This window comes from Macaca mulatta, chromosome 3 (genome assembly GCF_049350105.2).
Source record: "Macaca mulatta isolate MMU2019108-1 chromosome 3, T2T-MMU8v2.0, whole genome shotgun sequence".
NCBI classification, from domain to species: domain Eukaryota; kingdom Metazoa; phylum Chordata; class Mammalia; order Primates; family Cercopithecidae; genus Macaca; species Macaca mulatta.
The window spans coordinates 135,305,925-135,323,936 of NC_133408.1; the positions used below are offsets into that span (position 1 = coordinate 135,305,925).

At 34.9% G+C, this 18,012-nt stretch overlaps 1 protein-coding gene across 4 annotated transcripts in view; it reads left to right on the top strand.

The window, feature by feature from the left end:
* Nucleotides 1–18,012, top strand: part of SEMA3A (semaphorin 3A) — a 559,757-nt gene that overhangs the window by 408,368 nt on the left and 133,377 nt on the right. For all 4 annotated transcript variants that reach the window (XM_077998087.1, XM_028846125.2, XM_077998086.1 and 1 more), the window contains one exon: nucleotides 17,656–17,775. In XM_077998087.1, the coding sequence (XP_077854213.1) occupies nucleotides 17,656–17,775 (120 nt within the window). The remainder of the gene's footprint in view (nucleotides 1–17,655; nucleotides 17,776–18,012) is intronic.

An 18,012-nucleotide genomic window follows, 5' to 3' on the forward strand; every position in this document is an offset into this window, starting at 1 on the left:
TATTCATAACCCGTATTAAAGACGGTGAGGCAGACTTTATTCAGGGGTACTGCTACAATGAAGTTTTGTAATGGGGGTAAGAGATTGAGTTTAATACAGGATATCCTGAATACAAAGATAAGTGGAAATTTATAGCTAAGAAGCAAAGTGGGAGTCAGTGGGTGGAAAATTGCCCAGAGGAAACATCGGAGTAATGGGAATCGTGGGTAAATCGATTAGATAGGATTATTACTGAAGGCAGTCCAGGGTGATAAGATATTGACAGTGAGGTAGGGCAGTGGGGTAGGAATTTGATCACACGTATCAACGATGGGAGAATTTCTGTAAACTGACTAAACAGGATTCTTGTGAAAACTGGACCAAGCAGAGATGAACATGGAAATCAGACAGTCAGGGCCTTCTTGTGAAGAGAGTTCAGGGGAGTCTGACTAGAGTTAGGTAGAGAGAGAACCTGTCAACTGAAAGTCACTTCACACTTTTATAGTACAGCAAATGTTTTTCTGGTTATGTAACAGTGGATCAAAAAAAAGTGTGTTCTTCTATCAAATTTTATACTATCCCTAGCTGATGCATAATTTGAAACTTTTCAAAGAAGTAAATAGAAAACACAATGAAATAAGAACCCAGAGAGGTTGAGAATTTTGTGCTGATACTCCTACTGACTCATGAATATAGTGAGCAAGTATGCTAACTTTCTTTGGCCTTTAGCTTCTCATCTATTAAGTGAGACAACATATATATCACTGTGAGAAACAACTCTAATAGTTTTTGTGGAAATTATTTGAAAAGTAGAAAAATCTTCAATAATATAAGGCTAAAAGTATAACTGAACAAACGAAAATCTATTAACATCAAAAAGCTACATTTACCATGAACAAATTACGTTAAAATATTCAGTGAGATAATACCTGAGGATGAATAGAAATGGCTAATTTACCTATATACAGCTGTTACCTTTGAAAATGCAAACTTCTCCCTTTCTGTTAAAATCGAATCTTTCCTCTACTAATTACTATGATAACTAGCATTTAGTAAATGTAGTTTCAACAATAGCTTTATGAGGCAGATATAGTTATCCCATTTTCTTGATCTTGATCAGAAAATAGAATGATTTCCTATGCTTGATCAGGAAATATAATGATTCAGATTCTTCATTAAAAATCTTTACATTCAAAAATTTATGCATGTTTTGGGTACTATTCTAGACATTGAGATCAAAATTTCAGTGTCCCTGATGATGTTTTGATAGCAATTGGAATATTTGGATTTGAACTTGTCCATTAACACACAGATGATAAGTAATAGATTTCAACAAATATATTACCTTTTCTGGCTCATCAACTGTGTAAGTATAATGATAATCAACTCATCCAGGCATGGTAGCCCGTGCCTGTATTCCTCACACTTTGGGAGGATGAGGAGGATGGATCACTTGAGGTCAGAAGTTCGAGACCACCCTGGCCAACACGGTGAAGCCCCATCTTTACTAAAAATACAAAAATTAGCCAGGCGTGGTGGCACGTGCCCATGGTCTCAGTTACTGGGGAGGTTGAGGCAGGAGAATCGCTTGAACCCGGGAGGTGCAGGTTTCAGTGAGCCATGATCATGCCACTGAACTCCAGCCTGGGTGACAGAGCAAGACTCTTTCAAAGAAAAAGTAAAATAAAATAACTAACTCACAGAATTCCTGTAAGGCTCAAAGGAACCCATACAAAATATTATGTAACTGAGATATTAATAATTAACAATATAAATATAATGTTAGTCATTATTGCTATTATTAGTATATGTAATAGAGTAGTATGGACAATTTCTAAGTGAAAACATTGTTAATGAAATTAATTCAATACTCCTTAACGGTCGTGACCACTGCAGTGTTTCGTTGTTCTGAATCTGATTTGGTCTGAAAGTTGAAGGTAATAACCATGCTTATCTAGTTATCTTACAAATTATCTGCATATTATAATACAAACTGAAGCTTTATTTGATTTCACGAATGAATCAACCCAATCAAGCATATTTGATTTCATAATCGGATCAACTCATTCAATGGCTGAGATAGCAGATGTAGTTTGTGATTGTGATTTCTAAAATTATTCACCTCAAGGCATTTCCCACATCTTTTATGGAACTTTCTCCTCTCTCTCCCTCTCTATCTCTGCCTCTCTCTCCCTATTATTAACACAAACAACTAAGGGATTCTTGTGGTTAGCCCAAATGCAGTTAGTTCAGCAGCCGCAATAAACTCATGATCCACAATGCCCTGTGGAGGATAACTTAATCACTTAATCATGATTTTAGAGACTCACCTGCATCAGCCACTGGAGTAGCTGGGATTACAGGTGACCATCACACCTGGCTAATTTGTGTATTTTTAGTAGAGACAGGGTTTCACCGTGTTGGCCAGGCTGGTCAAGAATACTTTCAAAGAAGAAAAGCAACTTCACTGCATTTTTCCACGCTTACTAAATTTTTTTTCGAATTTTATGGAACTTAATTAAAAGGATCTAAGACATGGAGTTTGCTGAATCTGATAGAGTGACACCAGATCATTTCACAGCACCTTGTATATAAGGATCCTGAAAAAATATAAATCATTATGATAGAGGTGCATAGAGAGACACACATTTTTAAAAGTGCGACGGTGTGATAATATTGCCTTACTAATGTTTTCAAAAATCAATTAATTAATTGTAACATTATAAAATATTTGTGTTTTGGTATTTCTGCATTAAATCGAGATTTTGATTTTTCTCCATTAAGATTTATATAGTGAAAGGAAAACAGAAGTTTTTATATATTTTATTTCAAGGAGAAATATATTTTTCTTCCAGCTCTACTCAACATTAAAATATATTTCATGCTATTTTGCTGATAACCCTTATAGATCCTTTAATATTGCTTTTCATACTTTTTTTATGCAAGATATATTTTATTCACTTAGAATTTTATTAAAATTTATTTTCATTTTCAGTTAACCTCATTTAAGTAATGCCTCAGTTTACATATTTTGTGCACTTCAAGATGATTCATGGCATTCATTGGTTATTTTTGGACTTTAATTTACAGATGCAATTTTTGCATTTCTTTCTTAATATATGATTTTAGAAATAGCTATTGGATGGCTCCTGGGATTTGTACCATCCCTTCCTTAATAAACATAAGAAAATAAATAGCATTATTATTTTTAACAATGATTTAAATAAACAGTAAGAAATAAATATTAAGAAGAAAGAGACTTTTTCTTTCATTTGACACCTGATTTCCAAAGTGACACAAGGAGAGTTTGATGGAAATTCTGCACTGTATCTTGAGTAAATAATAGTCAGCTGTGACTTATGGACAATAATTCCTTTCAAAGGGCTCCTGTAATACTGAAAACCACAAGAATAGGTGTGAGTGGCTGTGGCAGCCATCAGGGCTCCAAGACAGGATTGTAACCAAAATAGGAACTGACCTGAACATTTATAGTAAAGTAAACAAACAACCTCCTTACTTGTTATCCCTGATTTCCGGAGCCTGTGCTTACCAATTCCTACTGATTTCCTTGAAAAGTCTACTGGAAATGAAGTGCCTTTAAACAAGTCACACTGGGTAAAGGACTGTCTTTGCAGCATTAGATTCAGATAGGAGGCTACAATAGGAAAAGCGGGGTCAAGACACTGGTTAATCTTATGCACTTTTAGAGTGGGCCATTCTTAGGCCTAGTTAAGGAAAAGTTCATTCCTATGGCTATGACAACACAGTAAACCAGAAGCCAGGACATGCCACTGGATTGAACCTACATAGTTTCTGTGTCACTGAGTATGGTATCATACAGAAAAGCGAAACCTCTCCGCATTCCCTCATGCAGCTGGGATAATATAACTCATCATTACTCTCTGCCCAGTTTTGCACCAAACACATATATTAAACCAACAGCTGTAATTCAAGCAACTATTACACCAAGAATGGACTTTGTTGTTAAAGAGCAAGCCTGTAGCTTGAGGCACATAGTTATACTTTCTGCTCTCTCTCTCTCATATATATATATATATATATATATATATATCAGGTTATCAGATAAATATATATATATCATTATCAGATAAAAATATATATTAATAAGAAATAAGTTGTATATTTTAAATACATATATTTTATCTGATATATATATATTTTATCTGATAACCCTTATTCTTTTTATATTGCTTTTCTATGTATTTATATATTTTTTCTATATAGAGTGTGTGTGTGCCTGTGCACGCATGTGCATGCATGTGCTGGTGATGACATTTATGATATTCATCTAAATTTAATTTTCTCTTGTAGAACAGAATGTACAGGATATAAAACAAATCATCATATTAATATGTCTTTTTTGGTATTGTAGATTCTAAACCTTCAAATTGCTATGGAATTTTTAGCATTAGAGTAGTGAAATGCTCATGAATTTTTCCATTGCTGTTACTTGAGAGCTGTTATTTGAAAAACATATATATATAATACAGTACATAATAGTATTGAACAAAGACCCTGGATAAGGAAATAAATACAGTCAAGATACCTGTATTCTGGCTGCTGTTATTCACCTTTGCTCCCATTTTTGGTATTTTTCTAGTGCTTAAAATTCACTTGTTATACACAGTAACATTTCTATTGATGGCTTAACTTCGTTGACCCTGTTTTGCAAATGAAAGCTGAATACATTCTAAGCTGGTAAAAGAATCTGTTTTGAATCAATAGCTCTCTGAATCTTCTTTGTTTATCCTACTAAACCATCTCTCTTTGCACTAAATTTCAATAAAACCAAATGGCAACCGTATGACTGTTAGAAATATTTTGAATATCATTGGAAATCAAAATTTCAACCATCTGAGAGGAACAAAAAAGCAGACTCTCATAACATTCTGATTCTTGGATACATTTCAAAGTGTTGTATCATGCACCTGAACTTTGAGACTTTTTAAAATTCTTGAGGGATTTATTTTTATATATTTGTCCTTAGTTGTTACTCCTCTTAATGATATGATATATTATAATGTCTATCATGTTTACTGTGGCTCAAATTGCAGGACCTCAATAGCACTAATTTTTGCCAAGTGAATGCAATTGAGAATGTAAAGCTGCACATGCATCTTAAGTTACAGTGCATTCCAAAATGCCTATGTCAACCCTTAAATTTCATTACTTTTTCAAAGGTCAAATTTGACTTTAACTTTTCATTTTTTTAAATTTTATTTTGGGCACATAGAGACATAATAAAACTGCATTAAGTGGATAATTAGAATTACCTTCTAATTTAGGAGTCTATCAAATAATAAAATTACATTAAATTTCAAAATCCTCATGTATAATTGTTGGAATAGTTTTTCATGGTTCTTCACATTTCTCACATCTTATAAGCAGAGGTCCTGACTACCTTTTTGCACACTTTTAAAAAAAACTGATTATGACTTTTTAATGATCGCCATTCTAACTGGTGTGAGATGGTATCTCATTGTGGTTTTGATTTGCATTTCTCTGATGACCAGTGATGATGAGCATTTTTTCATGTGTCTGTTGGCTGCATAAATGTCTTCTTCTGAGAAATGTCTGCTAATATCCTTCTCCCACTTTTTGATGGGGTTGTTTGATTTTTTCTTGTAAATTTGTTTAAGTTCTTTGTAGATTCTGGATATTAGCCCTTTGTCAGATATGTAGATGTGGAGAAATAGGAACACTTTTACACTGTTGGTGGGACTGTAAACTAGTTCAACCATTGTGGAAGATAGTGTGGCGATTCCTCAAGGATCTAGAACTAGAAATGTCGTTTGACCCAGCCATCCCATTACTGGATGTATACCCAAAGAATTATAAATGATGCTTCTATAAAGACACATGCACATGTGGGGATATACCCAAAGGATTATATGTCATGCTGCTGTAAAGACACATGCACACGTATGTTTATTGCAGCACTATTCTCAATAACAAAGACTTGGAACCAACCCAAATGTCCATCAATGATAGACTGGATTAAGAAAATGTGGCACATATATAGCATGGAATATTATGCAGCCATATAAAGGATGAGTTCATGTCCTTTGTGGGAACATGGATTAAGCTGGAAACCATCATTCTGAGCAAACTATCTCAAGGACAGAAAACCAAACACTGCATGTTCTTACTCATAGGTGAGAATTGAACAATGAGAACACTTAGACACAGGGTGGGGAACATCATACACCGGGCCCTGTCGTGGGGTGAGGGTAGTGAGGAGGGATAGCGTTAGGAGATATACCTAATGTAAATGACGAGTTAATGGGTGTAGCACACCAACATGGCACATGTATACATATGCAACAAACCTGTACGTTGTACACATGTACCCTAGAACTTAAAGTATAATAAAAAATTGTTTTGTTAAGTTTTTTTTTTTTTAAACTGTTTATACAGTTACGATAGTGTCTTCCTCTGAAGTAGAAGGTTGGTTTGCAAATGGTCTTGGGAAACAGAGAGAATGCCTCCCTCTGAAGCAAAGGGCAGACATGTGCACTGTCCAGTGCAATCAACATAATATCTCCCTCAATATCTAAAGGTCAGCATGCTATACCTATTATATAATATTTCGGTTTTCTCATCCAGAGTTCCTCTCCAATAATGCAACTCACCACATGTATGGGTATTACCTGATCCTCTTCCGAATACCCAGTGGAAATAGCACAAGAAATTCTAATACTCTGGCTAGTACTATTTCTGTGAGTAATAAAGTCCTTTATCTCTGAACCCTTAGTCACAAATCTTTTGTTAGTATTCATGAAAGCATGGTAGGCTAACTCATTATCTTACAAATAGGGTAAAACCCCAGACCCTTTATAATTTTTGAAAATATCGATTGTAATTTTATGTGGACACTCTGGATAATCTTACAAATGAAAGAATATGGTCAGTTTATCCATTTTAAAATATGATTTTCATCAAGAATTTTGATGGCACTTCAGTTGTACAGATAACTGATTTTTTATGAACTCCAGTAAATACCTTATCACATGTCACAGAAATGAGCATAGATTTTCATATGTATGTACCTTTCATATGTATGTATATATCTGTCTGTGGATAAATATCTGATATGTTGAACCAAATAACAAATAAGGCTACAGTTTAACTCTAGCCTTCAGAAGTAGTATAATAATATCCAGCACTTATGGAGAGCTTGCTTTATACCTGGTATTGATCTAAATGCATTTTGTATATTAACTCGTTTGGGTGACTTGTATTTGGTTACAAGTCCATATTTCTTTTCAAGTAATTAAACAAGCAAATTTTGCATGTAAGGTAAAAGATACATGGCAAATAAAACTTTGTCATGAAGTTTATTTCAGAAGTTATGTAGTATTCATATTTTGAATTAATACATTTTACTAATACAGTCAAATAAGTTGGTATTAATTATGTTTGACTTGCCATGAACCAAGTCTCATACAGATAAACTGAAATTTTTGGAAACATTTTAGGGTCAGGATTAAAATTTAAATGCATTTTATTTATTTATTTATTTTTGCAAAGTAAGGCTAGCATTGGAAATAGAGACATTTTATAAAAATCTTTTAGAAGATTTGGAGATTTTGATTTATTTTCCTTTTTACTGGAAATTTCAATTGCATCCTTAAGTGGCTGAAATGAAGATGAAATATTTGGCATTGGTTAACAAATTATTATTTAGATTTGACTGGACACCATATTTCATCCGTACATCAGTGTACATACTTTTAGAGTACAGTAAGTATTTTACAATCTGGAAGGTCCATTATCATGATTTGACCAGTTCCTTCAGGAGAAAAGATTTTGGCCAGTATCTTCTTTCCTCATATTTAGCAAGTTGATCCAAGTCCCACTGACACGTAGTTTCTAATACTTGTGTTTAGTATTCTTCTATATGTGTCTGATAATCTTCATAAGTAGATTTCTACTCATTTCCGATAGTACACTGTCCATCATATCTTGTATTAAACAGGGACTCTAATAATATTTTATTTAGATATGTTATGTCTTAAGACAAATATGCTATCACCAACTTTTGACTGTTTTCCTTTGCTTGACCTAGTAAAAAAAACAGTAAAAATCATTTGTGCAATAACAGTAAAACTCATTTGTGCAATAACAATAAAAACCATCAGCTTCTTATATACACCGGACCTCATGAAACTTTCCCGAAGCTCTGCCATTTAATTTTAATATACATCTACTTACTTTTAGCCTTTTTAGTTGGTAGCAAGGAAAAGAGACTGCAAAATTATGGTAGCTCTGAAAACTTGACACACTATTTCTAGAGATGAAGAATCTTGGCTTTTGGCTTTAAGAGCAGAAAATTCCTGAAGCTTCTCACTGTTCCATTCAAATTAGGTGCAAAATATACTGTACTATCCATGCTATCCATGGTGTTAAATGTAACTGTTATGTATGCATACATGTGTGCATGTGTTTATTCCACATGTATTCAACGCTAAAAGATAGGTTTTTTAGTATTGTGCTTGAAATGATACCAACATTAATACAACTTTTTGATTATAGATTTTAATATGCATTTAAAAAGCAGAAATCTTTCATATTGAGAAGTAAATAAAATTATTAACTAATGACCTTTAGTCATTAGTTCATACAGTGAGCATGTGTGTGTTTTTAAACAGGTCAAATTTATGTTCCCTTTATATTACATATCATAATGAGCTAGTCTATGGCAGTAAGATATATCTTTTCATCATGGTTTTATCAGAGACCACCTGTGTGATTGATATGGAAAGAGTTTTATTATGGGAATTAGACCTTATACAATCATGAGAGCTGGTGAAGAATTCTATGGAAGGCTACTGCCTGAGACAGGTAGTGGGTGTGAAGTTGTTGTAGGTAACTATAGTTGTTGATGTTTATAGAAGAAAAGCCAGATATGAAGTAGGAAGAGTAAGGATGAACTGAGACCCACAGCACAAACTAGGACCAGAGTCTATCTTTTACTACCTCTAACTTTCTTTGGGTTGATTTGGGTGACTTAAAGAAGAAACGGATGTCTTTTGTCATGGAGCTATACAAATATCAGGACTCAGTCTGGTAGAAACTAACAAATGAGATTTGGTGGAAGCCAGAGGACCTGGAGGCCCTGGTGTGGCCAGCAGATCAGAACAACCTAGGGAGTGTAATGGTTGCAGCTTAATTTATACCTCCCAAACCTCATGCGGATTTCATTGATAGCCAGCCTAAACCAACCTGCAGGAAAGGGAATTTGAGGAAATATTTTTCTAGCTTATTTCAGTTGGCACAGTACAATTCTGCCACAGCTATTGACTAACGCATGCTGTATTTGCTGTTGTATTGAGACAATGAATCATGGCATTTTTACTGCTTTGATAACAACAGTGATTATAATTTATAAGTCTTCACTGCCAGAGGACTAGGATTTCATATAAATTCTATTGAACAAAATGCAATTGCCCTTGGTAGATGAAATGGGCATAAAGTAATACTCAAAACCAATTTTTAAAAATCTATCTCTGTTTAGCACCAAGTATGGGCTTAAACTCTGTTAACTGCATCCTTACAAAGAATGAACTATTCATAATGGAGCTCCTCATAATTTGTGAAATGGCATAATATGTAGAAGAGTGTGAGAGTTAAGCAGTCAGAGAAATATCCAAACAATAGTGAAGTTTAATTATTTTAAGAATTGGGGCCGAGCACGGTGGCTCACGCCTGTAATCCCAGCACTTTGGGAGGCCGAGGCGGGTGGATTACCTGAGGTCAGGAGTTCAAGACCAGCCTGACCAACATGGAGAAACCCTGTCTCTACTAAAAATATAAAATTAGTCAGGGTGGTGGCACATGTGTGTATTCCCAGCTACTCAGGAGGCTGAGGCAGGAGAATCGCTTGAACTCGGTAGATGGAGGTTGCGGTGAGCCAAGATTGCACCATTGCACTCCAGCCTGGGCAACAAGAGCGAAAATCCATCTCAAAAAACAAAACAAAACAAAAAAATTGGATAACCAGTTACCTATCAATTAATAAGTGCTAGTCATCATGCTAAGTAATTTACATGAATATATCATTAATCTCATTTTCAGTTGAGGGCACTCAGGCTCAGAGATTCTAAGTAACTTTGTTACAGTCACACAGCAAATGGAAAATGCCTGAGTAATTTTAACCCATGTCTAACTGACTTTAAAGCAGTGGTTCCCCAATCTTTTTGGCACCAGGAACTGGTTTCGTGGAAGACAATTTTTCCATGGGCAAAAAAGGGGATGGTTTTGGGATGAAACTGTTCCACCACAGATCGTCAGATATTAATTAGATTCTCACAAGGAGACCTCAACCTAGATCCCTTGTATGCACAGTTCATAAAAGTGTTCAACCTCCTATGAGAATCTAATGCGGCAGTGGATCAGACAGAAGGCGGAGTAGGCAGCTGACTGGCCTACTGCTCACCTCCTGCTGTGCAGCCTGTTCTTAACAGGCCATTGACTGGTACCAGTCTACCTGGGGTTTGGGAACCCCTGCTCTAAGGTGTAAGACTGATACAAGTAATTACCCCCATTTCTGTTTCACCGTTATGAAATTGTTCGTTTTGCCCTACATGTTTTTTCTTAAAGTTTTTGAGAATACCTTTTCAAATGCAAATATCCTTGAATAAGTAACATCTTCATTACATATCAATAAATATAAATTTAACAATTCCTAATTTCTGAAATTTAAATGCATGCATAAATTATTTCTCCAAGTTGATATATACATACGGTTTACATACAAATATCCACATATATGTGCATATTTGGGAAGATTATGATATATGGATGATATTTGAAGAAATAATAAAATTATGCCAGAAAAAAATGAAATTTGTAAAACGTCCTCTTTAATATCTAATTCTGTACAAAGCAGAAGATCCAAAGTTGGCTTATGGGTGACAAAATTATGATACCACGTATGTTCTGACGGTCAAAATATTTTAAGTAATGGTAAATTTAAGTATCTTTTGACTAAGCAGCAGATTGCCTCCAATTACCCACTTTCTTTTTAATGTTTGTATTACTCCATTAGGGCTAGCATAATAAAGTGGCACAGACTGGTTGGCTAAAACAACAGAAATTTATGTTCCAGTTCTGGAGGCTAGAAGTCCAAGTTCAAGGTGTAAGCAGGGTTGAGTTCCTCTGAGCCTCCTCTCCTTGCCTTGCAGATGACTGTCCTCTTGCTGCCTATTCACATGGCCCTTCCTCTGTGCACTTATGCCCCCGATGTCTCCTTATGTGTCCAAGTTTCTTCTTCTTATAAAGACACCAGCCAGGTTGGATTAGGGTCTACGCTAAGGGCCTCATTTTGACTTAGTCACCTCCTTAATGACCCTATCCCCAAATAGAGTCATATTCCCAGATGGTAGAGATTAGAATTTCAAGGTATAAATTTTGAGAAAATGGAGTTCAGACTATAAGACAATCTCACAACTCTGGTTTGATAGTTCATTTACCCTGTGGGCACTTGACTTCTTTTCAAACCTTTTTATATTGTAAAAGTTCTTTCTTTCTGAATGTTCTACTTTTTAATCTCCTTTTAAATCAACTAAATTTTTGGTCATGAAAAAAGGAAGAAAAGGACAAGAGTATACATGTGAAATATGCCATAGGCACTTGCATTTGAATAAATGATACATCAGTGTGTATGTAACAAACACTAAACTTGATTAGAGTCTCCAATTATTATAAGATGCATTCAGATAATATTTTATATTATAACTATAAAACAGACTTTAGGGCCGGGCGCGGTGGCTCAAGCCTGTAATCCCAGCACTTTGGGAGGCCGAGACGGGTAGATCACGAGGTCAGGAGATCGAGACCATCCTGGCTAACACAGTGAAACCCCGTCTCTACTAAAAATACAAAAAACTAGCCGGGCGAGGTGGCGGGCGCCTGTAGTCCCAGCTACTCGGGAGGCTGAGGCAGGAGAATGGTGTAAACCCGGGAGGCAGAGCTTGCAGTGAGCTGAGATCCGGCCACTGCACTCCAGCCTGGGAGACAGAGCCAGACTCTGTCTCAAAAAAAAAAAACAACAACAACAACCAGACTTTAGTACTTTGGACTTTAAGGACTCTAACAAAAATTAATGTTTGATATTAGGCAAGACAAGGGGTAGAAAGGAGGTAGATGTGAATAAAATCAAGCATTCTTCTAAAATATGGGCTCAGTTTTTCTGTCTTTCCCTAAGGCTACATCTCACGTGCAATTAAAGATGCAGTTCATCTCTCTTTTATGTGTAATGATTTCTGTTATGGTAAAGGCATGTATGTTAGAATTAAATATGCCAAATAATTTTGTCCACAATAAATTTCTTTAGATTGTAACTCTCCTTACTTGATGTAAACAAATGACTTGGTTGCATTAAGGCATGAACACTAAATATTCAGCCCCTTGCATAAAATTGGAAACCACTGAATATCATTTTTGAAATAAGGATGAGGATTGTGAGTACTTCATCATTTTCCTGGTTTGGTAGGAAACATATTTATGTAGATTTCCCAGAATATTTGCAATTGTCTGCATTTATTGCAATATAAGATGAAGAAAGGTTATGCTAGGTACATATAATGGACCACAGTCAAATCATGCAAATGAATGGCACACATCATGATGAATCCGAGTGACAGTATAATATAAAAGAAAACATAAGCCTAAAAATTGATATCATAAGCTTCTATGGTCCACACAGAACTTCAAAGTGAATTTTTTGAACTCCTTTAAATAAAAGAAAATCACAGCGGTCAGCTTTTGCTAATAGCATAGTCTATAGTGCCTATGTGGATAATCATTTTGAACATGTTTGAAGGTTTCAAGTAATTTGAAAGAAAAATGTTTATAGAATCTTGAACAATATTTCTAGAACTTCAAAACAAATAGTCAATCTAGAGGGAAAAGAGCAGTCAAATTGGGCACTTAACTGCAATGAACATTTAAGTAAAATAATTTGTGAGCCTTATACAGAGAGTCTTCATTTAGTTTAATCATATAATTCAAGCCACTTTAAAAGTTGTTTCTCAGTTATCATAGGTTTAATGGTGATATAGTTCAATTAATATGAATATGCTTACATACCAAAATTACTGGCTATGTAACATTGCTAACTTTGTTGTGTTAGTTGAATCAGTATTATTTTAAATCTCTAAAACATATAAAAGCATTGATATGGAAAGTTCAATTCATTTTATTATGGCATATTCTAAATACTGATGGTAAAAATGCCTCCCAAAATGGACAGAACTGCCTATTCATCACTTTAAAAGGTGAATGTTAAAAAATTCCAAGTCACAAATTCAACATTAGAAGGCTAATATCATAATTATAACATGGTTTATATTTTAGTTTTATTAGATAAGCCTCTTTGGAGAAGAGATTTCTAACATCCTTTAGTGAATAGTAAAGTATTAGAAAGACACAATTATGGATGATCGGATTACAGCTATAATAGCACAAGGTTAAAAGAAAAAAAAAAAGACTAAACATTATTGCCAGATAAGTGCGGAAAAGCTTAAATAGAGGAAGGGATGAAGTGAGTGACAGGAACAATCTCACGGATTACTGCTTTGGCACGAAGATTCCAGTATTCAGCTAGCTTGCCAAATAAATTGACCAGAGAAAAAGAAAGTCAACAGATTAACTTCAGGAATTAAGCTTATTAATGGGTTTTCAGGCATAAATGTATCCACCCATCATGATAGGATAAGATTTCCTTTGCTTTCCCAGCTGCTAGATTATGCACCAAAATATTTCTACATAAACTATTGATGGAATAGAAGCATTTTTTTTTCTTTTTACATGAATTCTCATTGACCTGAGTCAATGTTATATGCTACCCATTCATTTTGGACTGATTCGTAGTTGAGCCAGAACAAGTTGTTTGATTTAATCATGAACTGAATATATTTGAATAGAGATTGTTCACGTTCACAAGTCTTCTCTCCTTTTCTCTTCGCTTACTTAGAGTAAAATTTAACTGCTCCATCCAGAATTTAAGAACATGCAAGGAGGTAATTGGAATTGGAGGTAAATCATATTCTTTTGTAGAAAGTATAATTATCGGAAGTTAGTTAAAAACACCTCAGTTCTGTTTTAATTTTCATGCATGGAGCAGTTGTTTTGACAGATGGATGGACTTTATTTTTGTAACCGTCCAGGAAAAGTCTGTGTAACACAGTCTAATCAGTGCTTCATATCTGCAATGTTTGTTTTTGAATCACTGTGCTTTTGGCTCCTGTATCTTTTTCTAGGGGTAGACATTTTCTTCTAAATTTATTACTCCAGGTAATATCTTTATACATAATTCCTCATTCCTTTGATCTGGAAAGACCAGAGACCCTTAAAAACATAAGTGTAAGTGGTTTGTCACTAAGGGTGATGAATCGTTACTCCTCAGGTGTGGCCTTGGATTTTACTGGTTTATAACTGGCCTTACTTTTATTTCTAGCTAACAATCTATAACACTGTTGCTCTGGAGAACATTTCAGTAAAATAAGAGGTCAGTATGGTTGCCTGACTCTTGGGAAGTCAACTTGTTGCTAAACTTGTCTGTGTTCATCAACTTAAATTCCAAAAAGGATCAAGGTTTGAAAAATGAATTCATTTTGAACTGATTCCACTCTCTTTATTACATTGTAAATCCTCCAGTGCTGAGCAAAGCAGTGCAGTAGTTTAAGGCCAAAAAGTACATTACATTCTGAGTTTTAAGAATCGTCATGGTTCAAGAAAAGGTCAGAAACACTCTTCTTCTGTCTCCCTAGAGCAGAAATGTGTGAAGTGTGTTTCCTTTTTCTGCCACGCTTCCTTCTTTTTTAGAGGAATGTCCAAGCTGCTTCCAAATAAAATGAATATCCTGTTTTGGAACACTCGAAAACCTTGGCAGCAACAAGCTAGAGAATGAAGGCAAATGAATGAAAGGATTGATACTCTTTTATGTAGGTTTTCTATTAAGAACAAATCCTTACTAACAATGTCTCTGTCAAGGTTTTGCTTCTTCTCTGTCCAGTTCTTTTAATACACTTTCCTCCTCCATTGTTCTTGATGGGTCTTCTCTCAGCTATTTTTAACCAAATTTGAAAGTATTTCCTTCCATTCCTTTGTTTTATTTCAAGCATCTTTATATCCTCTAAGCCCAAGAAATTTCTCTCCATTATATTTGCATCAACCTCCACTTTCAAAATAATATTGAGCTTGCCCCCAGGGCATGGTAACAATACAACCGGCTGCCAACTGGGAGAGCTCAGTGGGGAAATGAAGGGGATCATTCCAGGCCTTAGGCCAATAGGGTGGGTCTAGTTGCTTAGTAAAAAGATAGAATCCCGTTATCAGCACTCTCGGTAGAACCCTTTGCCAGGTTTCACAGCTATGGTCCTGTGATTGATTTTGTTCCAACAGCTCTGTAGGGGAATTGTTGTCATGTTATAGTGGTTCCTCTTTAGTAGTTAATAGAGAACAAATTAAATTTATGATATTCAGTGGAGCCCAATTTCATAGTTAGCAAGAACCCTGAGAGTTTTTCAGTCATTAATTACAATCTGCTAGTTTCCTTCGAAGGACAGATGTAGTCACTATAAATTGCTAATCAGTTATTCAATCTATAAGAGATAAAGAGCCCACAAATTCTGTGATATTATGATTCATAACAGTTGCAGAGGTGACATGAGCCTTTGTTTTGTTCACAAGTATTCTTACTGGTAAAATATGTTCTTCCTTATTTTTTATGGAGAAGTAAGTTCCACTGTCGTATTTCTAAGGAGGCAGTTAGGTGATACTGATAAGACTAAAAAATTGGGGTTTGTGGAAAAAATTGCATGCATATCTATAAAGGCATGGCGTGCAAACTGAAATCCTGTTTTTTTCTAGAATGAAAAAGACATCCATCTGGGTCTGCCACTATTATTTATTAGAATATCTGTTTGCTTACCAATATGTACACAGCCAATTTCTTAGTTTCAGCATATGGTGCTGGAACTGGTTATTTCTAATCTGGAATACTATAATATTGAGCCCACAATCAGAGATGATTATCTTTATATAAAAGCAGAGTATGTGGCCACCTACGTGTTTCAAAGTAAACATTTTCCTGAAAATGGCTTCTTTGCAAATGACTGAAATTTTTTTAAGAACACAAATAAATCCTTTGGGTAAGGCTCATGAATGCCTGGTTTGTAAATGAGTTTATCAGATGTTTCCCTTTCCACAACCTCTTTGCTCTGCCCAAGCCTTCATGCCCTATTCTCTTGGGGAAGGAGGAGAGACTCTTACAGAATGGAGAGCTTGTTGCTAAGAGTAGTGGAAGTTAAGTTATATCTGTTTCATAGTTTTACCTAAGAGGTACCCTATTTAAAGTGAAACACGGATGAGAGCCACATACCTTTTGGCTAGGAAATTTTTCCTCATAACAACTTGCAAGATCAATTTATTTCAGAGAGTAATTTTATGCATTGTAGTGCCTTACCAGACAAAAGAAAGACTGAGGATCTGTGTAGCAAAACAGTGGAAGAAATTATGTTTATTTTAGTTACCCCCAAAGTACTCAGCATATGTTAGGAAAGCATGAGGGAGGAGTCATAACTAGAAACTTTCGCATTTTACTTTAAATGGGCCACATTCATTTTTAGGGCAATGTATTTTAGGGTCATCATCAGGTTTCATCCTAGAAAAATAAGTGATAATAGACAGCAATTATTTGAATTTAAATATCAATTAATCTGCTTAAGTTTGGTTACCTGATCCTTATTTTACGGGGGCAATGGAATTAAGATAAAAATAATCAGCCTCAAATATAGAATACAGATGTCATGTGGAAATGTACTCAAATAATTTTACCACCTCAGTTGTAAGCTCCAACTGACTACATAAAGCACTCTGAGCTTTCACTTGAAAACTGGCAAGTCATAGAGAATGACTTTGGGAGTGTGACACACTTAGAAGTCCCAGGAACAACCCAGTCCTGTCATGTGTGCCTGCCTTGCTTGTACTGTTGTCCACACTTGATCCTTAATTGCATTTATAGTTACATATTTGGTTCTTAATTCCAAATGTTCATAGAAAAAAAAAAAAGGTAGTTAAGGAAGTCTATAGCCTTTAACAAAATCATTTTGAATGCAGTTTTTATTATTTACCATGTGAATACTCATTTGGATATTTCCAAAATGGATTACTAATGATGTTTAAACTTTATGTTTATTAGAGGGTCATATTATATTATATTTTTGTTTTCTTTTCCTAAAATGGAACTGAAAACTGATTTTTGCAAGTAAATTTTCACCATCATTTTGTTTAGTTAATTCATTAGTTAATCAAGTAATTTGCTGCTCTCCTCATTTCTGGAAAAATCACCTGTGATTATTGATTATCTAATTTTTTTTTCTGCTTTTGTATAAATAAAAATAGTTTTAATGAAAGACTGATGGAAGGTCATAAAATAATTGTTCTCACCAGAGTAAGAAACTCTATATTTTAATGCGTGTTATAATATAAACAAAACAATAGAAAAATAAATAAGTCCTTACAATGTTGTGAAAGGGATGCTAAAAAAAGAAAACAAAAGACAAATCTGTTCCAGCATGCCTAGCACCCTAGAGGATACCTCAGTCATGCTGATTGCTGAAAATCTTTGGTTTTCCTTTTGTCTTACAGAAAGAATGTGCTAATTTCATCAAGGTACTTAAGGCATATAATCAGACTCACTTGTACGCCTGTGGAACGGGGGCTTTTCATCCAATTTGCACCTACATTGAAATTGGACATCATCCTGAGGTAAAGCTGGCTTTTAAAAAATTATGTTTGTCCATGACCCCTTTCTATTCAAAATGCTTCATTACTAATTTCTTCAGTTCATTTTGCTTCTGGTTCACTATTCAGTGGGACCTACTTCAAATTCAGATGCTGTTATTAATTTTAATCTGTGAATGCAAAAAGAATGAGAACATCACTCAACAAAAACTAGGGAGCAGGAGGAAGGAAGGAAGAAAGCATTTGTTTTCACCCTGGATT